General features: G+C 45.9%; 1 protein-coding gene across 11 annotated transcripts in view; it reads left to right on the forward strand.

The window, feature by feature from the left end:
* The window catches only part of LOC137785609 (neurexin-3b), a 259,714-nt gene extending 237,720 nt beyond the window's left edge, over positions 1-21,994 (forward strand). For 6 of the 11 annotated variants that reach the window (XM_068576990.1, XM_068576994.1, XM_068576992.1 and 3 more), the window contains 2 exons: positions 8,284-8,362; positions 18,581-21,994. In XM_068576990.1, the coding sequence (XP_068433091.1) occupies positions 8,284-8,362; positions 18,581-19,566 (1,065 nt within the window). In that variant the 3' untranslated portion in view covers positions 19,567-21,994. Of the gene's footprint in view, positions 1-8,283; positions 8,363-16,141; positions 16,712-18,580 lie in introns of all 11 variants that reach the window. The other 5 variants (XR_011077523.1, XR_011077524.1, XM_068576997.1 and 2 more) reach the window with 4 other exon arrangements.
* The last annotated feature ends 4,267 nt before the right edge of the window (positions 21,995-26,261 follow it).

The raw sequence follows: 26,261 nt of genomic DNA on the forward strand, positions 1-26,261 counted from the left end.
ACTGGTTTTAGACTTCACACTTGCTGCAGCGGAAGCCAATAAATAGCTTTCCATTGTGTTGTTGCAGTTAGGGAGGTCAACTCAGGTTTCTACAGAAAACCCTGGAGGCCAAAACACAAGCCGTCCTAGGTTTAGCATCAGCCGTGCACCATGTGGACAATGCATCATGACAGCAGCATCCCATCAGAACAACTTTAAACATTAAGGTATCAAACTCATCGGGCTTTTCTTTTGGAGGCAAAGAAACACACAATACATTGTGAAAAGCTCGGATAAGTGAGCCTCGCGCAGCTGAGTTGACTTGTTTCACAGATCTCAGAACGAAGGTGATCAGATTAATTCCAGCCCTGTTAAAATATGTATGTTTTATGACTTTATTACACGGATCTCAAGAGCGCATCAAGCGTAGATCACATCAATTCACAATGAAGACAGAGATGTTAGAGCAGATCTGTGCTGTTCACAGCTACACGGCAACACATATTAAATAGAAAAATGTATATGACGGTTAAACTAATGAGGAGCATCTGCACCATGCACATTTGGCAGCACTTTAAAGTTCAACAGTGAGCACAGAAGTACAGATGTGCTGTTCCTCTGATAAATGAGCATGTTGCAGAGTTCTCTTCTAATCATATTATCCTGGACTCAAGCCCACTATGGGTAATATATACTTTCAGAACATTAATTGGCTACAATCGTGGTATTTCGTTGGAGAATAATGAATAATACCAAAGTCTCTCTGGTCCTCGCTGCCCAAATCTGTCAAAACGTATTATTTCTGGGCTTGGATCATTGGTCAACAAAGCAAGCAAAATTATGAGCATGAATTCTTCACGGACATATTAATGACCAAACAGTAGCATATGCATAATGCATAATCTGAAATTACAGCGTGAAGAGCAGACTGCATGATGTAGTCCTGATGTGGTCCACTACACCTGGTGTATCTGCTGCTCTTCAAGCAGGAATCCTGTTGCCGTTATGTTCTCCACACCACCAGTCTGCCAGTGTCTTGCCTTCCCTTTCCATCCCCGTCCTGTCCCCGTCTTCTCTCTGCCTCTTCCTCGGTTTTCGGCTCTCCAATCACATCCACATGATTCCCTCTCCTCCTCCTCGACGAGAGAAGCACACGGCGTGACACAAACCATGACCGAGCCGTTAACACGGCTCCAGCTCCAGACGCAGACCTTCCCGTCCCTTCCATCCTCCATTCTGCTCGCCTTGCACGGGCCTCTCACCATGTGACTACCTGCTTACACCCCCACACACTATTCTGTGTGTGTGTGTGTGTGTGTGTGTGTGTGTGTGTGTGTGTGTGTGTGTGTGTGTGTGGGCACACATGTATAAGTGTGAGTGTGTTTGTCACAGGGCTTCCCTAATGACCTTGTACTCTGCGGCGGGGGGGTGATTAAGGATCAGGGCCAAAGACCATTTCCTCTTCCCTGGAAGATGAATGACCCTGTGTGAAAGTGGCTGCCGATGGCCTCGGGGCAATTAGAGTTTGCTGTGAGCCAGCAACCCTCACTGCTCTGTGTACAAAAGCAGGTCCTTGAGAAAAATAGAAATACTCGACACAGAACCCATTCTGCTGAAACTAACACCGCAGTGATGGTGAACAAATTAAATGCATTTTCTCACCCCCCCTCCTCTCCCTTCCCCTGCTTTCCTAACCTGCCTCCCGAGCCCTCTTTTCATTTCCCCACACACCTGGAAAGACCTGGGAAATGTGCTGACGACAGGAGGCCGCTAAGTGAGGCCCGCCGAGGGTGCTCATTCCAAATATCAATATTTGATCTAGGAAATCATTTAGCGTGTGGCTTTGGCCCCCACGAGTTGACTCAGGAGCTCATTTCGTTATAATTCATCCACTATATAGAAGGAGAGGGTTAACAGCGTCTTTGCTCTGCTGATGTTAGCTTCTTTTTAATAAGGAGATCAAACATCTCGACCAAACGTTTTGTTACAATAGCCTCCGTGTGTTATTTTCAACATGCTTCCAAGCTCTTCACTCCGTGATAAAGCATCTTATCAGCCACAGGACGGGACCATGAGCAAAAAGAGTTGTGGCAGCCCATTGATAGGGATATGGCCTTGTGCCATTGATTCTTCTTGTAATACAAGCCTGTCCCTTGTCGGCCTGTCAAAGCCCAGATTGGACATGATAACACGCACATCAGACAGCCGCCAATAGAAAGGCGAAGCTTCCGCCATAGAGATGACTATCTCATGTTGATACGAGGGCCGGTGCAGTGGAGGAATGGAGTCGGTGAGATAGCGGGAAAGAGGAGATGGAGCGTCAGTCATCCTTACCTCTGATTTCTGTCACTTCCGGGGGCCATTTCTCCCCCTGAGACAATAGTCAGTGGCACATGTCCACAGCTGATATCTCACTCATGTCCAAGGTGGCCGAGGAGCACCTCGGGGGAAGAAGAAGTTGCTTTAAATGCGTGTCTTTGATTTGCCCTTGCCTCAGCGCCGTCACTTTGATCTCTGAACATGCAACCACATTGGATATCCATGGCAACATGCTGCCAGGATGAGGCGCTAGAGGGAAATTGATTTGTTTGGCCTTTATACCCATCACTATAAACAAAATCAAAACAAAATCAGCTTCAGCCAGTGGGCACCCTGGCATCGTAAATAAAGCAATTGCGTTGGATATTGGGGTTGTAATGACTCTTCTCCTCCATTCCTCAGTGTTTTTCTCAGCCTCCGGGCACAGAACCATGTGAAGGTCATTCGTTATGATAAGACCGTGGTGCGTTCAGGAGCAACCTCCAGCAGCCTCCATCCCTGTGAGTCACTGTACTGTACATGTGTGCTTGGATTCCTCTCGCCTCTCCCCGTCACAGCCCCGCTCGGCTCATATTTCATGTCATGTTGTAACCCCGCGGCCGCGGCTCCGCTTTAGCCCCGACACCGCTCTCACTGACCCAGGGGGAAACTATAGACAGTGGTCGAGTGCATCACGTCTTTTCTTCTCCCCCGCCGAGCGCACGCCGCTGCTTTGATGTGACCGATCAAATCACCGTCACGCTCAGCGGAATATTCCACCGCAGCTGCAGATGCAGCAGCTGCTCCCGGTTTTGCTTTATAAGTTGAAACAGCCTCAGTTTGGAGAGTATGACGACGGCCGCGAGCACACAATTAAACGATGGTATATTTTAAGAACCGCCCCGAGAAAAATAAGCTCACTATGTGTAATTTCCTCACGAGCTGATTGTGTGTAATATCTTGTTAAATGTAATGGTGAAGTCTGCAGGGGTTCAGACACAGTTATAATTATCACAGGTGTGAAGAGAAGGTGTGAGCGCACTCCTGCAGGAACAGTACAAGATGGAAAGCCTCAGTAATTAAGCGCATTGTTACAAATTAATAACTTGTAACAATGAAAATGAAACTATACTTCTTGTCTCATTTTTTTCTGCTCTGAGTTTTCTAACCAGTGGATTGGGTTTCGATTGATACTTTAAAGCAGCGGTTGTTTATGTCCAGTCTACTGACTCTACTCCGTAACTTAAACCTTTATGTGAACTCTGTAACTTAATTAAAACCAGCTTCACAAAGACAGGATGTTGGGACGGGCCGCTGCTTTAAAAGACTGCATTGGATAGTGGATTTTAGGAAATCTTTTAGACACCGGTTCCATGTATCTGTGGAAGTCTCAGAGCCTGCAGTCGTCTCGTACGGCTGGAAGGGAGCGAGACGTTGTTGTTCCTGGTCACTGGCAGCTCAAAGGACCTAACTGGTACGAATATGTTGAAATTAAAGGGTAATCGGGTTAAAGGTCATTCCTAGCTTGTTCCCCGTAATGTACACTGGCGTCTCCCCCTCGTGTTATTTTAATGCAGTGATGGGGAACATCACAGAAGCAAAATGGACTTCAGCCTCAGCTAATAAAAGGCTTCAGCAGCCTGAGCTAGTTAAATGTTGTGTGTATCTTCCAAAGGTAAAGAAATGTCCTCCTTGTGTTCCCCCGCTGAGCGATAGTGACACAAAGAGGTCATTGTTTAACACGGGGTCTACCCGCCTGCATCGCAATGCAGACGCTCCAGTCCTCTGTCGATGTCTCCAGCTGCTCTCAGGTGACCCAGCACGGTATGAAGAAGGAGAAAATAGATGTCTAAATGCACGGCTGCAACGTGAGCTGTTGCTCGACAGCCGGATTGATTAAAGTGAAAATGTTTCCATTCCGCGAGACAAGTGTGACGCGGACATGCACGTCTGCGCCGTCTCCTGCGTAGACGTGATGTAACTCAAACAGCCTCAACCTGAGCTGCAGCTGTCTCCTTGCAGAGAATGAGCACTGGAGATTGTGTCCCCAAATCTTGGAATCATATTTAAAAGGAGCTCCTCTCCATCTCTTCAGGGCCGAGCAGCCAAAAAACACATTCGGTAAACACGCTGCATCAGTGTGTGTGTGTGTGATGTCGGAAGGGAAACATCTGGAGCTCGCTTTAGAAAATGCTCCTGCTCCGCCCTTAATACCGCAGCCGAATATAAAATATATGATCCGTGCACAGTGCTCTTTGTTTGTTTCTTCCTATGGTAAAAAGTGTTTAATAAAAGAAGGGTTTCCAACCTTCAGGTTTATTGTTAATCAATCCTGAGGCCTCATTGTTCACTGTGAGGTCAGGCCTGACTGGTGATGTAGCATGCACTCCATTCAGCTGCTGTGGTAATTGCAGCGCTGCCTGTTAATGGTCTCTGCATTGCTGCTGGCTGCTCCAGAAGTCCTGATTAAACCCCAGAGAAGCTGAGTGGAGACAAAGACGGCCCCGCATCTTTGCACGTTCTCCATTTTGTTTGTGTCAGAGCCGTCAATTGTTAAAACTAAAAGCTGCGTATTTTGAGTCTATCGCCATCGATCGCCGCTGTCATCCTTTTAAAGTGAAGTGGTCAGAGGTAAACGCTGTTTTAATGGAGTCTGGCGAGTGGTTTGTGTGTGGGGGGGTTAGGAACGTGAACGTCACTTGAAGGCAGCGTAATCAGGATAATCAGGCATGATGCACACAGCCTGTGAGGTTTTTATGTTCTGAAATCATTGTGTATTACACGCCGTCTTCACACTGGAAGTAGAAGGCATGTGCATGCATATTCAAGCTTCCCACACACACATCACATCAGCCTGTAAATCCTGCCACCCAGACTCTCTTTGGAAATGACGATGAGGACGTTTGTTAAAAATAATTGCACCAAAAAAAGAAATCACTTTGCTGCCAAAATATATCCCACTCTATGTTATGGAGATTTAGACAGAGAATTGGATTTCCCCAGCTGTGAAATCAGTTTTTGTTGTCCCGCTGGCCAAGCGCACCGTTCTGCTATACCCCGCTGTAGGCACCGCACGCACTGCGCCACCAGAGCCGCCTCTGATGTACAGCATCCTCGCCTCGTGCTACGTTCTCCTGGACGACCACGAGCGCACTGTGAGGCTCCGTGACACTTCATCGGTTCTACATTAGCCCAAATGCGGAAAAATGGCACCCGAAGCCCTTCATCAGCAGCACTCTGGTCTGAACTATTGTGACACAGAAACATCTTATGATTATGAGAATGCATCGGGCGCACATCTAGTGGATCTACAAATGTCAAACGTGGCACTTCGAAAGCCCTCTTCAATTTTCTACGAGTGGAATCAGAGTCGCCTCGATGAGAGGGGGTCTCTCTCTCCGAGTCCCAGAGGATTTTCAATGAAATGCAAAGGGAACGCGTTGAATGGAGTGTGTCATTACATTCAACCGTTACAACACATGAGCTGAGGCAGCCGGTGCTGCCTCTGAATAGATGTAAAGATGAACTTCCTAATGATTTTTCCGTGGCTGAGCAGGGCTTTGGCCTCCGTATGCCTTCAAGTCAAGAGATTATAAAGAGTTCCACGAGGCTTACCTCGGGGTTAGAAGCCGAGCTATTTGATCCTCATTACATTCATTAGCCTGCCACACACCTTCTTCCACAGTCATAGAAATATGTCCGTCCTTGAAGGAATTTCTTACATCCATGCTTTCATTTAAGCTGCCGAGTCGCCCCCAACAAAATCCACTTTGATATCATTAATAAGTAATTAAATCCATTTAAAATCACTTCAAAGGAACACATCTGGAACAAGATAAATGGTTGGTGGAGCTCTCTTGATACCGCTGTGGTGGTACTTCAGACAAAACAAGGTTGGTAGCCCCACTGCCCTAATAAATGTTGTTTTTACGGAATATAAAAATCCTGCCTGTATTTAGCCTGCAGCCTAACAGTTACATCCAAACGCTGTCTCTCATTTCTGCTCACGTTGTGAATCGCTGACTGGATACCGTGAGCATTTGAGGAGATTGATGGTCTGATGATTAGATCCGTTTCCGAGGATTTCCTCCCCCTCTGTCCTTCTCCGCAGGGGGCATATGCTACAGTATACTTAAGATAAATGAATGCTAATTTTACTGACTGATGTGACAGGAGAATAATCTCTACAACTTGAATATCTCTTTAAAGTGTTTCATGGTTTATTCAACATTTTTTTATTTTCTTTGTGCATGAGGAATGAGAGACATTACTAATTTATCGCAGGGCTATAAAGAGGATAGAACAAGATGTCTTAATACCGCTCTGTGCACTCGCTGTAACCACGTCTGTACATCAACGTGCTCTTTTATAACCATGATAGTTTAGGCTTTTCTCACCCAAGAACCCAGGTTCTTTGTCAGCATTATGCCTACGTTACTTAAGTGCACGTAACTTGACCCTTGTTAGACTGGACGTGTAACAAGCACCTCGTCAGGTTGCCATCTCAACATTTAGGAAACATTGTTTTGGTCACTTATTTCAGCGTGACCTCGACATGCAGAAGACACGTGACGCCGGTCTGCAGGTCTGAGCTGGGGCTTCATAGCAAAGCACATACATATGTCGGCTGGTGGATGCGTGTGCTTTGTTAGAGAAATATTGTCTCAGATGCTGCCGGCATCATGTGCAGCGCAACGCTGCGTGGATGGCCACGAGGCAGGCAGCGCGTTCACTGATGCTGCTTATGGGAGATGGGCTCGGGCTGAAAGTGCCGGAACAGACTTTGAAGTGGCTCTGGTTTTTCATCTCTCTCTGTGTCCCTGCCTCCCACATCTGCCTGCTATCATAATAACAAGCAATAACCCTCTTTCAGCAATAACCAAGACTTTTACGCCTGTAATGTGGCTTCAATAAATAGTCATGTTTACCAAGGGGCCATATTTTACAGCAATTTAGTTTCCAGCCTCCCTTCTTGCTACTTTTTATTTTTTTTGCTTCCTTGTGCTGGAGTACAGTACATAATGTGGTGCATTATGCATACCAGCACAAACACGCACATTATCAAATCTACTGATACAGAAAATAGCACAGTCCATCACGCATAATCACCACGCATTGAGGATATGCTTTGAAAAGTCCACTTTGTCCCAGCGAGGTTTGGCAGACATGTTGAACATCAGCGTGTTTGTGTGTTCGCGTGTGTGTGTGTGTAGGTGTGTGTGTGTGCAGACGGTCGAGGCGGACAGCTTTCTCGGGGCACTGTTGAAAGCAGCAGCACGAGCATGGGGGCGCGTTTCATTAGTCTGTCAAACTCAATGATATTTAGAGCCCCACACCCTCGGCCAGGACTGGAAAACTCAATCAGCACTCTGATTTCATAACCCTGCTTGGTGACAGGGCTTATTTTATCGCCCCGCTGATTCATTCTAATAAACGCTGGCTGCCCAGCACTCCAGAGCTGAAATACAACCTCCCCCCCTCTGTCCTCCATGGGTCGACCCGCACGCAGGGAAGGAAGAGGGTGGTGGGGGGGTGGATAAATCAGAATTGTGGGAACTGGAGGGTGCAGATAATCCATCGCTGGTCCGGGTGTAGCTAGCGAGACTGCCGCCCCGCACCTCCCTCCTTCTGCACCCTTTAGCACAAATCAGAAGCCGGGACAGCGTTGATCTGCGAGGGCTCGGTGGGGGCCATTGATTGCGGACGGCGGAGGGAGGAGAGGGCCGTAAATAATCGGAGGCAGAGTGCGCCGGGTGAAGGAAAACAATTATCTGCGGAGGCGGAAAGCACATAAAGTAAAGAATGATAAACACCGTGAAATATGATTGACTTCAGTTGATATATGGAAGCCGAAGGCGGAGAGGTCTGTGTGCGCAGAGATATCCTTGACTGGAATGTCCATGTGCAGGTTGAGGACTTCCTGTCCCGGCCCGGGCCTAACCCTGTTTCCCTGTGCCCGGGTGTGAATGTCTCTCTCTCTCTCTCTCTCTCGCTCTCCCCCCGCAGACGACGGATGACATCGTTTCGTCGGCGGAGTGCTCCAGCGACGACGAGGACCTGGAAGAGTGCGACTCGGGACATGCAGGTGGGATGGGTGTGTCGAGTTGTGCTTGCACTGAACCTGGTCTATTTCTCCTCCTCCTCTTTCTTTGATTTGCTACCGAGGAGCCTCTCCTCTGAGCATCATGTCCCATGGGAGCTCCAAGTGTAACTTCAAAAAGCCCTCCGAAAAGTAGCCAACTGTGGGGAATCTACACAAGTGTTAAGGGGTATTTCTAAAGTCTAACTAAAGAACTCTTTGGGGATTGATAAAAGCATTAATAATGAAGTCCCTACATCCTCAGCGTGCTCTCAGTGAGATGTTAACAGTAAATGCATACATCGTGTAGTCAGCTACTGCAGTCAAAGCTCACACCTTCCATCTCTAAAACAAGTTACACTTAGCTATGGGGCCACTGGTTGCAGACATGACAAAGCATTGATACTAATTTTGTTCTCTCAGCATTCAGTCGAGAGCAAAACTTTACTCCACAAAGTACGAAATTAGTATCAAGCCCCATGTCGCCCGCACTGATGCTTCAAAATGTATCTGTCCTGTACTGGTGGGTTTCCTCTTGCTGTGCGTGTGTGTGCGTCTCTCTTGACAGAGGATACATTTTGAGATTCTTTCGAGAACAAAGATGCTTTCAGCATAGATACTGTGATATGTAGCAGACTAACTGCAACAGAGCCTCTTCCTCCCTTCTCCTTCTTCTTCTTCTCCTCGTTTGTACCTCTGTTTCCTTCGTCGGAGGCTTGCCTTACCTGAAACATTCTAATAGAGAACAGATATCCTCGAATTTCTGTGCGCATCGTCTCTTTTCCCTCCTCCCTTCTCACACACACACACACACACACACACACACACACACACACACACACACGTACATCACTTTGTGATTAGATCAAAGTGATAAGACATACACTCAGAGGAGTTTGAAAATACAATCACAGCTGGAAATATAACTGCAGATTTTAAATGAGTGGATATTTTGAGGCAACTTGGGTTTGGACCATTTTTACACAAGAGACTGTCAATCCCACTGGTGCCCCGAGGCAGTTGGCATATATACTAATAGTAAGGAATGAAGCAGTGTTATCCAAGCTGGCTCAGTATGTAAGGAGCGTCTGAGCCTATTTGATCGCTTCCCTGTCCTTCCAAACGCCCTCGCGGTCTAATCGATGCCCCGTTAATCTGCCTAATGCGGCTCATCGTGGCACCAAGCATGTGTCCACTTTTACTGCTAATAACAAGCTTTAATTGAAACAACGCATTTGACCCCTTTCACTTTATCTCTGCTGGGAAAACAGATAAGAAGTCATTTATTTATTTTTCTGGGAAATTAGGTTTTGCGTGTACTTTAGTAGATATTCATTTTCTCCAATCACTGTCTTTGAAGCCTTATCACGCCGTTATAGCGTTTGTTTCCTTAAAATTATGACCCCATTTAGGTCCTTCCGCTTATGGCTTTTAATATGAAGAGAAAGTCATTTTCTCCAGGCGTCCGTGCAGTGTTTAGGTTCTTTATCTATAAGCACGAGTCGCTCTCTTTAATCAGAGATTATTGAAATTGAATGGACACATTTTTGCAGCTCATACCGCTTTTTCTCTCCGTTCTCGACACTTATTAAAACATCAAACCCAAGTATTCTCAAAAGTGGAAGAGCAGTGGAAGACGTTTCTGCTGAAGAGAACATGGTACCCTCCCCTCATATAGCGGCAACATATGTAGTCATACACACTCATACATACTGTACATTTCACCATGTTGACACAGAAATTCATATCCTCATTCCTTGCCCCGCCTCCAGTCGTATGAACAGCTGCATGACATGACGTTGGTTTCTTTTCCGTTGCATTGTGTTTGTTTTGTTTTCTCCTGTGACGCACATTTGAACATCTCTCTTCTGTATCGATTTGACCCAGCTGTTGGGTTGCTTAACATTTGAGCTTTTTATTTTTATTTTGGCTCTACTTACGGGCCGGGGCGGGTTGATCGGGGTGGTTTTAGTTTCTCGTTTTGTTTGTGGTTGTTGTTTTTTTTTCTTTGGTGTCCTCCTTCATCATCCGTCGTCCATCCTCCAAGCAAGGATAAAGCCACTCCTCCCGTTTTTTGCCTCATCTTGTGCCGCATGAACTTTTGGTGGTTGGAAAATTCCAAAGTCCTCCTCTTCATCAAGTTTGTGTTTATTTTTTTGTGCCATATGGCTTCAAGAGAAACATCCCGCCCCTCCATTGTCGATACAACGTAGGGAAATGAACGGCAACAAAATCTTTTCTTGCCATCATCCTTTTTTTGGCCTTGTGCAGGCAACCCCATTCTGTCTCAAGAAAGTTGTGTGTGAAAGAATGACTCCCTGTCTCCCTTCCCGAGCGTTAAACCCCTTCCCCTCCTCCCCCCTCCTCCCTTCTCCATCCCTCCTCACCCACCTCACCTCCGTTCTTTTAGCCTTTCTGCATATACATGTCTGTTTGAATGCAGATGGCATAAAAAGACTTTTATTGCCACAAAGTATATCTGTTTTTCTATTCTATCTGTTGCTCCAAGTAGAAGGCATTTGTGGCATGCACACTGTACTGGACTGTATCGCAGCTGTGGACGTATTTATAATCCTCTACTACCCCAACTCCCCTCCCCGCTTCTGCATGGATATGATTGGCATCCATTTTGTGTACTGCTTCTTCTCCACCCATAAGTCTCAGGCTAACCCCCAGCTGGCTTCTACTACATGTCAGTGTGTGCGTGTGCGTGTGTGTGTGTGTGTGTGTGTGTTCGCGGCTCCGGCGGCGGGCCCGACGCCGCGGCCGGAGCCGCGCGGGCCGCTGCTCCTCCCTCGGAGGCGTGTTTGTGCTTGTGCCTGCCGTCTGTCAGTGCTCCGTCTGTCTGTCCGCTACGCGTGGTCGTTGTGTTGGTGGTGTCGTCTAATACAACTGTTAAACCTTACCTTCTCCCTTTACCCCACGCGAGTTCCACAAGAGGGCAAATAAAGGAGTGCGCCAGGGAGATTCTGGACTCTAAATCAGGAGCTGAACCCCGTTCACATCCCGAGCGTCCAGCTGACAGTCAGAGAGTCTCGCCGTGTGCAGGAATACGCTCACGCTGATGGAAAACAGGCTCAGCTCAGAGAACAGCTAATACCGGTTCAATTCATCATTTCATTTCACGGTGATTAACGCAGTTGCAGCTTGTCATTACCGTGTAATCTGAACCATTTTTGTGATTAATATGTAATTATATTTTATTAATTGATCGCAAATGATTTTCATAAACCCACAAACGCAAAATGTTTGAGTACATTCAGTGCCGGAGATGATATTAGTTTGACGGGATGAAGATCACTCGGAGGGAGACTCCTCACAAGCCCGACTCGACACGCAGCTCAGCGTGACTCAGCAGAAACAACACCGTGTTGCAAAAAAATATTGCCGCTTTGCTCTCTTTACTCGTGTGGTGTCGGGGCCACTGGTCTCGTCCCGCGGGGCCCCGGGTCAGGGCCCCGGGTCAGGGCCCCGGGTCAGGGCCCCGGGTCAGGGCCCCGGGTTAGGGCCCCCACATGTTGAGGCAACACAACCACTCGCTGAGCTGCAATCATGTAACCAAGTGTTTACATCAACATAAATAACCTGTTTATGAGGATTATCCCGGTTCGTATTCCCGAAAATAATGTTTACATGAGCTCAGAGAAATGACTTATTCATATCCCTGTGATGAATACTAGTAATTTGGTTTCTAGTTTCTGGTTACTGATTCCTGCGTTCCGTTAGCACAGATGCTGGGAGTTTGACAAAAGCAAACAAGAGATGAGAGCAAAGAAACAAAAAATACTTCACTGGACAAAAGTACTTTACTGAAGATGGACTACCAAGTTCTGGCAACCACAGCTGCCGGTAATTTACCGTATATTACACATGTTTTTTTTGACAGTGTCGCTCATCCACCGTCTCTCTCTCTCTCTCACATTTTCTTATCTGCCCCCTCCATGTTTAAGGTTTAAAAGTTTAAAAGTTTAGGCAACTAAAGCGACGTAGTTCAAGCTGCTCTGGTCTATAATGAAAGGACCGGCGTATAATGTATAGAGAGTTACTCATCGAGTGGCAAACCTACAGAGTTATCACCCAACAGCCGTTCCAGAGCGTTTTAGCCTCTTTCAGCTCATTTGTTTTGTTTTTTATGGCAACTACTGTTCAAGTACAGTTTGCTCATGCCTTAGACATATCGAGTTTTTGATATTATGCCAATGTCAATGCACTACAAATGGCTAAAAGCTGAGGTTTAGGGGGAGGGGTCTCCTGTAGCGAGTTGTATGTTTCGTGCACCTTCCATCACACCAGCCTCCCCGTGCTCCTCGCTGCCCTAAAAGAATGTTGCTACAGAGCATCGACGTCCAGGTATGCCGCTCCCATCTGTTTAAACTTTACACAACAACAGAGAGCAGCCTCCCACAAATCTCTGCAAACAGGGCAACAGTTGCCATCCGTGACAGATAGATTGTAAAACGATTGTGTATTTTTTTTTTTAAAAAGGGCCCTAAACGGACCCGCATGCACCATTACCCTATCAGCCTCTGATGAAGTGGAGCACAGATCAAACATATTTATAGATCTCTCCTCATCTCTTTGGCCTTGGTGAAAAAGTGGAGCGAGTCTGTGGATCAAATGAATGTTGGTCTGGAGGCGAGGATGGAGTGAATTCCTTCATTGTTGGAAGAGTCCCGACACATGTGGGGGTACAGAATGAAGTATGATAGCGACGGATCGCTGGGTTTCCTCGTGGCGTCAGCCATGGCTTCTGTCAAGCCCCATCGGGCCGGGCTGTCACTTCAACACAGGCCTCAGATCAGTTTAAAGGTTATTCAGCTGACACATGTCCACCTCGTGCGGACGTGCAGCCGAACAGCTGTACTGCAAATCGAGCGGCTGACAGGGGCGAGTCGCCACGCCTGCTGGAGACGCCAATTTAGCACGCCAGACTGCGCCCGTCCACATGATGACAGATTAAGAGCTGCCTGCCATGCGCCACGGCTTCAGGAGGCCCCTCCTCCAGCCGGAGAGCGCTCATGCACCTGCACCGGGGAGACCTCTCCTCTGCGCTTGTGAACAGGACGTCGTTCAACTTTTAGGACGGGAATTAATTGTCCATCAGTGAGAAAATCTGACATCTCTTGGCAGGGGTGTGTACAGGTAAGAGACGATAAGTGAGTGCTCAGCTTCTTGAGGCACATGTTTCTAGAAAGCTCAGCCGTTGCACAGGGCGCCAATATAATCCCTGGCATGTCCCCTTTAAGTGTGACCACACATGAGGATCTGTGTTTTGCTGGCTCTCAGGTAATCAACTCTGGAGCTGCGGTGGGTAGAAGTGAATGAATCTGCTACAGCAGGTGTCTGGGCACAATGTGCACAGCCACAATGACATTTCAGGGCCCCAAACCACTGACTCGCCCACAATTTGCAGCGTTGAAATCCCATTGACTCAGTTCCATCCACGGTCGGCGCTAGTGCACCGGCTTTCCGCTTTTATGGTGTAGCATCGGCAAATCCCTGACACACCGGCGGGATTCATCTCCATTCGGAAGCCTCAGCAAACGCTGGATGGACACGGGGATCAGGAGAGAGACGTGAGAAAGAGAGAGGGAGTGGGGGGAAAAGAAGAGAAAGAGAAAAGTGCCGCTCTGCGATTTCTGCATCTGTAGCCTCCGAGCTGCTGAGGCAGCCAATCAGCCATTTAGAAGTAACTACATTTATTTAATTCCTCTTCAAACGCCGGCACAGGCATGCCGTAGTCTTGTTTTATATATATCAGCAATGATGAAAACAGTGAGAAATTCATTTTTTTTTTTGTTTCATGCTCTCATTTTCTTGGATTAAAAAGATTGGATCGGTTTATACCGTTCATGAAAACGCTACCCAGCAGGCACCGGTGTAAAGAAACTCATATTAATCTGAAGTCCTAACTTTATTTTGCTTAAAAAAAAAAGAGACAGAAAACATATTATTTGTTTGCCAGGGAGGCGGAGGCTTCGAATGAAATCCCATCCATCTTGACGAGTGCAGGAAAACAAGCGCGGTCTGGTTCAGCAAAGCCATTAGAACGCGCAGTGTTTGTCTGCTTCAGACATGCAGCGAGATGTGCAACGCTTGTGCAAGAGCTTACACAGGATTAAAGTGTTTACCAAAACATCAAGGTCCTCTGCTCTGACTTGACTGGAGACCCTTGACTAGCAGCGGCTCCCCCTCCCCATCCAAGTGTTTTGTTGATACAGCGCAAAGCTAACAGTTACTGAACGCCGTTAGCCGAGAGCGGAGTGAAAGCAAGCAAACAAGGCTGAGACAAAGAGCCGTCTGATAAATAAAACCACTGACTGGGCTGGTAATGTGTCTGTGACAAGGCGCTGGAGTTTTCAGACACAAACCTGCTGTATCACGTCGGACATCGGTGCGTTCTGTGAAGCGCTGGTCGAGCAGGAAAACCCACATTTTAGACGTCAGTGTTGATCACACACTGGATGCGGCGTGACGGGCGCCGTGTTTCCTCGATAGCGGGTCACTTGTGGACCAGTTTTTGCGCGATGAACGAGGTTTCAGCCCGCAGAGGAGGAGCCTGACCCGGATCTCTCACAAAGACTGACGCCACCCTGAGCCCTCTTGTGGAACTGCTATCTGTCACATGAAGGCTGTTGGTTATGTGCACAACGCAGAAGCATCTGAACACTTAATAGAAATTAGCTCGTTAATTATCTCTCTACTTCCCCCCGCTTGATTAATTCGCCGTCTCTGGGCCTAAACGCCGCATAATGCCGGTTATACATCACCCCTGTTTCACTGCTGACGAATGGTTCCTTTGCCTGAACAAAACATCCCACAGCCCTTGGTGGCAGTGACCTTTAACTGACCTCTGACCCCCTTCTTAAGCCCCTCCCCCTACCTGTTCCATGGCTTGCTGTATTGTTATTGTATATTACTTTCCCTAAATGCAACTTACTTAAGCATGCATTAACCCAACTTCTTCTAGTGGAACTAAAAACCAAAATAAAACCACGACCTCTCTTTCTCTGACGTACATCCAGACTGCACGCCCTGTCCTGTGTTTAAGATACTAACAAGAGAAATGTAGTAGTAACTAATAATAAAGTCTTTATTATTAGTTAAATGAAGGTGGTGACACTTTGCCTATAAACTGTCCCCCTCCTCTCTGTCTGCCTCAGTGTGTGCTTTCTGGTTGTTCCTCTTTGATAGTGTGAGAAATTTAATGCCTTTCTTTCTTTCTTGCTTGCTTTTTGTCTTTTTGTACATATATGTTCAAACACATATATGTGTATCTATGTTTCTATTCTGAAAAATGTTCAAATTTTTTTTTTTACTATCTGCTAATTTGCTAAGAATCACTATTGCCAATGTTTTGATGATTTCTTCCCTAATTAGAATGAAACTTCCTCTTTTCTCTATGAACGAAGGACTGCTTCACAAACGGCAGGAGTTTTGTTCGATTGGCTGTCAAAAAGCACGCCGCTGCATTTGGGATTTCAAAATTCACGTCCTCATAGAGAAAAAAGAGAAGACACCTCCAAAGTAGACCCTTTACCACTTAATCTGTGAAAAGTGTTCCAAACTGTTTCTATGCTGATATTTTCATATTTTCTTGTTATCTGAAGGCTATCTCTGATTGAAATTTGGATTTAATCAATGAATGAGTCCATTAGTCTTGTGCATGGCAAAAGAAGTTGCAGCTTAGGGTTTGTAAAACTGTCAGTGTTGAGAGTGCTGTTCTCTTTTGTAGATGGGCATGTATATGCTCATTGTTTGTATATCCCCATCCCTTCCTTACAGCCAAAAGCTCTAATGCCGCCCGACCGCTTCGTGCCGCCTTTACATGGACATGGCAACTGATGTACACGTTCACCCCCATCTATGTCATTTCCTTCCTAGTATGTTCATAGGTCCCACCCCCGTCTCACACTCCCTCCTCCCAAACCCGTTACGTAGAGATTCTAAGATATGTACAGTCATCCATTTGTTCATTAATGAAGTTTAAAAAAAAAGAAAAAAGAAAAGAGAGTCATCTAATCAGGCTGTAGATATTTATGGAAAGACTTAACTATCGAAGCAGGAATTATAGATATACACTTTTCTTTTCTTAAAAAAATTAAATGACTATCAAAAGAACAAAAAAAAAAGTTATGCTGAACAGAATGGTGAAGAATATTTTTCATGTCATGATGTGTGGATGTATGTGTTGTTGCCTCCCTGTACCATCCTGTCTAAAAAGAGAAATATATACTAATTAATCAGAAACTGCTAAAAAAGAAACTAACCTAACTTGTCCAGAGGCATTCTTACACAACTTTCTTTTGTAAATTTTTTTTCTTCCTGCCAAAATCATGCGGGCAATTTGTTGATGTAAGTTGACAAAACTGATGGTATGCTTTCTTCCTTTGAAAAGTGTTTTTTTTTATTTTTCCTTTTTTTTCTTTTTGTAGGCTTTTATGATTTTCCGAGCTGACTTTGTTTTTACCTGTTTCTTCTACTTACTTCTTACTAATCCCCTTCTGGATAGCTCTATCTGTGGCTTTACTTTGTGAATGTCTTTTTTACAACCGTTTGCCCTAACTCTGAACTCTTTTTGCAATGCCTTACATATGATTTTGGTTCCCTTCTTTTCTGTTGTGTTCTTTTCTTTTTGTTCCAAAAGGTTTGCATCTCTTTATAGTGCCCTGTTTGTGAGCCTTTGCAACGTACAAACAAGCCACTTTGGCAAGAGGATAAGCAGCTTCAACAGTCATCTGAATGTTTCAAACCCTTTGTGCTCGTCCAACAACAGCAAAGTCTTCCCAAACGGATTCAATACATCATGTGGGAATGTTTTCAAATCTTATGAATAATCACTTCCCATAGAGTGAAAATGTCAATCACGTTTTGAGGAAAACACATTTTCTCCAGGATTAAGTTTGTGATGTATCACAATTACATTTATATTCATAGTCTGCGAGGGCACACAGATGGAGGTTAACACAGGATTAGCAGCCATTGTGTGGAACCAACACATGTTGTTGATAATAATCCCGTCCGTAACTTAAATAACATAACAAACCTTGATGTTTTTCCTAAAACTAGCCAGGTACTTTATGCATGAATGGTGTTGTCCTGCTTAAAACCGGAGAACATGCGTTTCCCTCGTAACGTGATAGAGAAAGCGGTTACGTTGGGTTGGAATAGCTCACAGCTTTCCCTCCACAATGGAGAAGCCGGTATCCTTCCCCTCCAAACATCAGCAAACATTCAGGTGTGCTTGAACTGCCCGGTGACTTTGTGCCATCGTGGTAACTGTAGGGCTCAAAAGGCGAGAGGCCGGGGGAGCCCACTGACGCCGGCCGACAGCTCTACGGCCGGCGAGCGCTGACCGGCCGACAGCTCTCCTCTTGGAGATCAGTCGCGACCCTCTGATAGAACTTCAGTGCCACTCGGGTTTTTAAGAGGCTCAAGGTGGCGTTTTTGTTGGACTTTGGAGCACTTTCAGTCCAAAGACACTGCCTCTTCTTAATTCTCTGTCATTTTTCAGTCAGTGTTGAGGTCAGCGGGGTTCAACAGCAGCCCCCTCAGCTGCTCTATACGACACACCTCAGCAACAGTTTCTCATTTCAGACTTAGTTCTCCTGCGTTCAGGCACACTGGATGCACTCTAATTGCAACACACATTTAGCGTCTGCTTCTTTTTATCCACAGAGCGCATCTGTTGGCGCTCAGCTAAAAAGGATTTGCACTTAAAGATAAATGAAACAAGCCTCTTAAAAGCCCAAACTAGTCATTCATGAGGAAATGTGCAGCAATATGTTGGAAAAAAAATATATACGGGCATTACACATTCACACGTTTTTACACAGTCATGAATATTCATGCGGCACATAGAACATGTGATATCCATGACCGGTTCACACTGCAGCATCACTGTAGAGAGAGCAAACATGCAGGATGAGTGTAGTTAGGACGTGGAGTCAGTTTAACGCGGCTCACCCTGGTGCATCCCTCAAAGCCTTTTGACGCAATGTAGCCTTCATATATGGCTGTTGTTTTCCTTTCAGTTTGGGTCTTGTTTGGTTCTGAGTTTGATTGTTTTTGCACTGGTACAGTACTTTCCGTTCTTTCTTTCCTTGTTTTTCTTCAGTTCCTTTCTTTGCTTTGTTCGTTCTTTGGTGATTCTGTTGGTGTTCTGGCTGCTTCTTGCTCCGCTGCCCCTCTGACCGCTGTCTGTTTCTCTCTTTCACTTTCCAGGAGGGGAACTAGTCATCCCCGTGCTAGTCGAGGACCCCATAGACATCCCCTCTGTATCCACCCGTTCTCCATTCATCCCCTTCCCCCCAACCCTCCGCCCCGTCCTCACCATTATTGAGACCACCAAAGAATCCATGGCCATGGCCACTGAGGCGGGGGTACCTTGCTTGTCGGACCGAGGCGGCGATGATTGTGATGATGGTGATGGTGGTGATGATGGTGATGATGATGATGATGATGGCATGGTGATTTCGGGGTTTGGCTCTGGCGAAGCTTTCGACTCTAGCCTGCCCCCGACTGACGATGAAGATTTTTACACCACCTTCTCCCTGGTAACAGATAAGATCTTGACCACATCGGCCTATGAAGGCGGCTACAAAGCCCTCGCGCCCAAGTGGGAGGCCAAGGACTTGAGGCCTAGCAAAGCCTCAGAGGCAGGTAGGACTACACCCACCTCGCCTCTGCCCGACCTCCGGGGCACGCCGCCGGCGGCGGTCCCCTCGGACACGCCACCCAAGCTGCCCGCCGGGAAAATGAACAACCGCGAGGTAAAACCCCCGCAGCCAGACATAGTCCTGCTGCCGCTGCCCACGTCCTTCGATCTGGACGGCACCAAGCCGCGGGGCCCCTTCATCACCTCCCCCATGCTGCGCACGGTGCCCGCCGCCTTGCCCACCGTGCCCGGCGTGGTGCGGCGGGTGCCCCCGGGGGCCTCAGAGGTGATCCGGGAATCCAGCAGCACCACGGGCATGGTGGTGGGCATCGTCTCAGCCGCCGCCCTCTGCATCCTCATCCTCCTCTACGCCATGTACAAGTACAGGAACAGAGACGAGGGCTCCTACCAGGTGGACGAGACGCGCAACTACATCAGCAACTCGGCGCAAACCAACGGCGCCGTGGTGAAGGATAAAACGCCCAGCGGAAGCACCAAAGGCAGCGCCAGTAGCAAGAGACCGAAAGACAAGGACAAGGAATATTATGTATAGAATTCAAAAGTCATTTCCCAACACATAGAAAAATAAACTGTTTGGAACACAGTTATGAACATTTTGACAGTACCATATTGGCAACTGTGATTTAAAAAGGATAAAATCTCTTTAGAACTCAAGACTTACTGAGTCACTGAAACATTTACAAAAAGAACTTTGGCTTATGGAAGCACACTTACTATTGTAAGCATTACAGAGAGACAATGCAGTACAACTTCACCGGGACTCGACGTGGATCTTTTTACGGAGTCCCTGCTGGAGACATTTGGCAGCGTGAATAACATCTCTCTAACGTCCACACGACCCCCCAAGTGACTGTCAAGAGGTGTGTGATCCTTGGAGTTCTGACGACCTTGTCCATTGTAACCCTGTAAAATACGATCACCGTCATTTCGGCCATTCTGAGCATGCATGTGAGGTGTATGTGACGTGGTGCTGGCATCTGTGTAAGTGAGGGACCTCAAGAAACCATGATTGTCGGGAAAGTTGGAAGTCAAAACATGATTATCGCATTCCAGACGGTTTCATTAAATGTAGCTTTCACGGATGCGATACGAGCTAAAGTAAGTACTTACAGCAGTCTTTTTGTTTCTACTTTTTGTTTGTTTTTTATTTATTCATTTAGTAAGTTATTTATTTATTCATTGGATTTCGGTCCCTTTTTTTTTTTTTTTTTTTGAAGGATGACGTCCAGTCAGGGTTGCCTAGTCCGTCGTCAGCCCGCTCAGCAGGAGGTGATGCAGCAATGTTTCTCAGCGTTCCTCCCTCACGTCTCAGTTAAGGATCAGACCGCTACGCACGGCAACCAAATTCCAGATGGCGTTGGAGCGTTGGAGCGTGTACGCGTGGATCCAGCAGGCTAAATGCACAACGCATTGTTATTCCTCCCAATTTCAAATCATTTTCTTTTGTCCGGGTTTCCATCGACTTCTTGAGATGTTGTTGCAAAAACGCATTATCATAACGTGTGTCCAGCTGAGATTTAATTGTTGCAATCTTAAAAAAAAAAAAAAAGAAGTCCAGACTGAAGACTTACTCCAGTGTGAACAAGTGAGATTCTATCTGTTGTCACAGACAACTGTGTCAAAAGCAGCAAATATGTTTACATATTTTATTACATCATAGCCGTTGTGCTTTGCAGGTCAATATTGTACAGAAAATTCAAGTTTCTGTTGATTTTTAAGAAATCATCTTCTTGTATAGACGGACCATTTGATTTGATTTTACTGCTTGAGCAACACGACAAAGAAATGATTTTTATTCCTTTGCCAGGAACGCCTGGAGATAAAAAAAAAAATGATGTGCACAGGAACATTTGTTTAGGCAGAGAGCAAATGTTGTTAGATTAGACGTCTAGTCTCTCTGGATGGTGTTCCTCTTCAGTCGCATGAATATTTCACCGGAAGCTGTCAATCAATTAGAAAACAACTCCCTCAGATGTTGTAGTAGGGATTCCTCCTCATTCTGAAATGAATTTCATCATGTTATTTATTTTTTATTGGACATTTTAAGAAAAACAGCAGAAGAGAATAAAGACAGATTGTGATGGATTTGGAGCGCTATTGCTAGCACCTTACTGACTTACAGGTGTTTTTATTTCTGTTTCCTTTCTTCCTTTTTTTAAAAACTCTGACGTCAATGTTCTCGTACACTCAACTTGTCTTTTTGCATTTGTTTTTTTTCTGTTTATTGTGTAGCTTAATTTCATGTCTCATTTTTATGACGTTCTCTTCCAGCAATATCTCGTTTTTTATGTCATTATTTATTGCTGAAGGTATTTGTTCTCATTTTCATGCGAAATCAGTCGGTGTGTATGTTCACTTTGCTTTTTTGTGTTGGTACTTGGCTTTTTTCGACCAGTTTAATTATTATTGTCTTATGCTCCTTTGACTCCAAACAATTCCCAGAAATAAAAAAAATGTTGTTCCCAAACTTTTTGGATGTTAGACCGCGGGTGGCTGTCTCTGACTGTCTCTGACTCCTCGTGTGGTGGCGTCCAGGTGGGACGAGAGAGAGAGAGAGAGAGAGAGAGAGAGAGAGAGAGAGAGAGAGAGAGAGAGAGAGAGAGAGATGGCGTCTACTGCGAAGATTCTCATCCATTTGCTGTCGCTTCAATGATTCTTTTCATAGCAAAAAAAAAAAAGGTGCTATCATCTCCATTCAAATGAAGTCCGGAGCAGAGCGGCGCAACACCATCGTTTACCTACGGAGCATTATGCAAATTCACGCACCGCTCAGCGATGCAACAAGAGAGAAAAAGGGGCGGATGGAGAAAACGGCTATTAGAGGGTCCAGAGTCTTCACATCAGCAGAGGAATGCTTTGGGTTTCTTCAGAGTCAGGCCTTTATGAGAGCGCACAGCCAAATGAGATTCTCCACAACCATATGGCCGGGTTATGAGCTACTCAACGCCGCAGCACCTGCTTCCCCCAGCCCCTTTTTACACTGTCCATATTTTGTTCAAATGGGCCTTCACAGAGCTGGTCATTAACTTGCAATAGCCCATTGATGTGGGATATCAGAGCGGCGTGTGTGAGTATATCTAGCTGGCACAATGACTGCATATGAACTCATTCATCCTGCCATAGGCAATGAGAACAAGAAGGCCGGCGGGGATTTGTTCCACAGAGGGACTGCTTGGTTCACTCGTTGCCAGACTCACATTTCAACAGTCATTCATTTTCTTCACCGCAAATGTGTGGAAATTTGTTCTGTGTAAGTCAACACAATAAAAAAAAGTTAATGTGTAAGAAAACAACATTCATTTTAGCGAGCATTGGTATTCCATCCATTCTTCATCCTATACTGCAGTGCACACACGGCCCAATGAGGCAGTCAGTGTGTGTGTGTGTTAACACATCTTAACATGATGTGAAGGGGCTCGCTCCTGCAGAGGAAGACGGGCCTGCTGTTCCTGCAGCTCTGCAGAAACGTCCACTGTCTCAGTTCCTCTCAGCAGACAGCTGTTAGCAGAACAAAGGCTCATAAACCCCAACGGGCTGACGCAAACCCCCAAATTATTTCCCCTCTAACTATCACTGACGCGTGCTGCGTGTCCTCACACCTTCAGTGGTTTATAGATGACGTCGATGTGTCGTCAGTCCTTCTATCATATTGTGAATGAGTGAAGAACATTGATTGAACCGTTTATGTTGTTTATTTGTGACATTATTACGGCACGCCTGCCAGCAGCGTGTTTGTGAACTGCTGCCGCCGTCTGGAGCTCTTCAGGTGGTGTTGCTCTCTCTCTTATCCTCTTAGAAGATAATTGAAAAGTGTCCAAATGTGTGTGAGGTTTTTCCAACTGACATTTGGCCTCCTCCTCTCCCATCTGCTGCTGCAGAGCATTTTGTTGTCTTGCCGGTCGGCCGCCAGAGCTATTTGTAATTGCTCCTTGTTACACGAGAAAATGCACCAAACCACAGATCAGTGGGATCCGAACCGAGACCGCCTCCGTCGTCCCTCTGGAGAGGTTTCACGGCGGCCATCTTTCGGATCGGAGACCAAAAGGTTGAAAGTCTACACCACACAAAGATGTGAAAGTTCCCTTGGATAATAAACATATTCATATTTATAATAGAATCTATATTAAATACTTTACAAAGTAAAACATCAAATATGTGATTTAAAGGTTTAACCAGCCAAAAGCATTCATTCTAGTCTTAAGTGGAGATGAATCTATCTGTTTTTCTTCTCCATCATTGTAATTTAGCTGCTGCCTCCTTTTATTTGTGGATTAATGAACGACACCAAGTCGTCAGTTCATCATTAAAGATATTATAGAGATGGTGAAAAATGTAAAAAGCTTTAGCTGAACTTTCATTTGACTTGATGCACTTTTCTTTCATGTTTCAACGTTAGCTGTGAAGTTAGCTCTGGTTCTGCGGCAGAGGGCAGTCAATGTGGTAAACTCTGTTTTGTTGTCGCTGCACATCTAACAGCCGGTTTTCACTGCAATTATTTACTTACAATATTCTTAAATGGTGAAACAGATTCAGAGTCAGATTCAGGTCTTCACTCAGTTTTGATCAAATACTGAAATGGTGACTGATGTCAAGTGCTCCTTGAAGATGTTTTCCAGTCGTACGGCATGAAGCCGCTCCGTCTCCGCTTCCCTTCTGAGCTGACGGCTCTTTTTGAGATCACTCAGTATGTATCTGGTCTTTTGTAAATGGAGCCTGGAGCTGCAGAGCTCTGTGCACCAGAACCTCGCTGCCTTTATAGCTCAACTGTCACAGCTGATTTATGATGAGGAGCATCTGTCAGCGATGCATTTCATTCACAACATCACGCGAGATGAATATGGGTCTAATTGTTAGATCAAACGTTAAGAAAGGAAGCGGTTCACACGACCAGAACATCTCAAAATCCAGAGAGACATCGGGGGAATATAAAAGGGCTTTTTTTCCACGGTGCAAAGGGCAGAGATTAAAATGGAAAAGCAAATTCTATGAAACACTGAACACGACAACATCGTCAAGAGAACAGAGGAACAATACCAGCACCAGGGAAGGTAATTGCAGCATAAATCTAAATATTTCCCCACATAACAAATAATAATAATATGATCATAATGAATACAAGTCCCCAAACCAGACCTGAAACAGTGAGCTGCTGTTTCCCAGCCATCCCTCTCTTCCAGACTGACTCCAGCAGGGTGCCAGCGGAGGAAACGCTCCCGTTTGATATTCACAACCCATTCGCTTACACAGTTGTTGGCTGACAAAGTTTATTGATTGGATTTTATGTGTAGCAACTACTTTTCCTTTTAGTCAAATTAGCAGAAGTAGATTACATCAATCCTGCTGATGTCGGCTGGATAATTCATATCTTAATTGACAGAAAAACAATTTACATTTGCTAATGGCTTTTGCAAATGGATTTCGCTGTGTATTTGCCTACATTAGCTGGGCCTCCCCTTGTAGAGCCTCTCTAGAAACAGCAGCCAGGGAGCAGCTCAGCTCCCCTTCCGCCATTTAAAGGCCGACAGTTGACCCGTCATGAAATTTTACTTCAACTAATGAACTGGTTAATTCCACATAAACGCTTTATGGCATGTTTTTTTTTCCCCCGTTCAAATAAACAGCAGCTTTATAACAGCCATGCATCAGCCTCTGTCGGCGATTACGGATGAGACCGGTTTTCGTTCACACGGAGGCAGCAGGCTGTAAAAACCTTGAGCACTGAGGATGTCAGCCGCTGAAGCATTGTATGCCTCCTCCTCTAGAGAGTGGAGAGATGAGGCTTCTTCTTTTTGTCCTGGTAAAGATTCAGGAGTGATGTTGTATCCTCCAAGGACCGGAGCACAGCAGCTGTGAAGGTGATGCTGATCAGTCGTGACAGGTAAAATATGAGCCCGCTGACCTTAACCAGCATATTGAAGGGCGCGCACATACAAACATTAGTAGAGCTCAAACACAAACCTGTGTGTGTGTGTGTTTGTGTGTGTGTGAGAGAGAGAAAGACATGTTATGGTGGTTGCATTCATATTCATATGTCACAGTAGGTGCACACAGTGCTACATTTGCAGCTAGTCAGGTGTATATATGTGCACTTAATTCACTTTTGTGTCCGCCTGCAGGGAGCACAGCTTCTCTTATTCTTGCTCTCCATCACTCAGCGGCCAGAGCTTTTCAGTTAGCTCCGCAGCTCTAATTAACTGCCAAGATATGAATGCGTTAATCTGGGCTCTAAATCTTCAGTTCCACTGCCAAAAGCTTTTGCAGGCTGTCACAGCTGCATGATAAACAGCCGGGCGGCGTCCTCACCTAGTGGACACAGTGCCATCTAGGGAGCAGGTCTGGCAGCTCAGCTCACACTTCCAGACTCCAAGGTGTTATTGTAATGCATATTGTAATGCATGCATTACAATAGTGCACGTTTGGTGTGACAAAGGACCCAAGTCGACTGTCATTTTCAGCAATTTGGCAAAGTGCATCCACTAGTTGTTAATTTGACTGACATTAGAGAATATTACCATAACTTTGAATGGATTATCACTGAAATGGAACACAATTTTGAAAATTCAAGTATAGGTTGGTTTCCCCGATGAGATCGGGCATCAAAATACAGGAGAGGAGCAGAACGCTGCTGTACTGGTGCTCTGCAGTCAGGAGCATCAACAGACACTCATCCCGGATGTCTCCGTCTCCATCTGTGAGTGATGTTCAAAACTCTGAGTGTGTGTGTGTGTGTGTGTGTGTGTGTGTGTGTGTGTGTGTGTGTGTGTGTGTGTGTGTGTGTGTGTGTGTGTGTGCTGTTTCCACTACCTAGGGAGACAGGCCTCCTATCCAAGCTTGACAGTGTGATTGGATCCAGTGAGAATCCCAATGAAGCAATGAGCATCTCAGCGGCGGCTCCGCTCCCAGGGGGCCCCCGCACCGCCCACAGGCCGGCCCCCAGCCCGGCCTGCTCGCCCAGATGGAAAGGGAAGCGGGGTTGAGATCTGAGAGTCGGGGAAAGGGCTTCTGTTGCTGTGAAGGTGACTGCAGCAGCTGTAAAACAGGATCTGATGGTAAGTGATGGTGGCAGATAATTGTTGAGGCTGTCTGAGTGCTCAAATCAGATGTGCCGCGTTTTGACTTCATAACAACTCAACCCGCGTTGCAGATGGTTAGGATGCATTAAGTGATACGGATCAAGTGCAGAAAAATTAATCCATAAGTGACACATTTGTTTATCAAGATTATGAA

The sequence above is a fragment of the Clinocottus analis genome, unplaced genomic scaffold (genome assembly GCF_023055335.1).
Source record: "Clinocottus analis isolate CAN_PGR_092001 unplaced genomic scaffold, fCliAna1.0.p SCAF_15, whole genome shotgun sequence".
Taxonomy (NCBI): Eukaryota; Metazoa; Chordata; class Actinopteri; order Perciformes; family Cottidae; genus Clinocottus; species Clinocottus analis.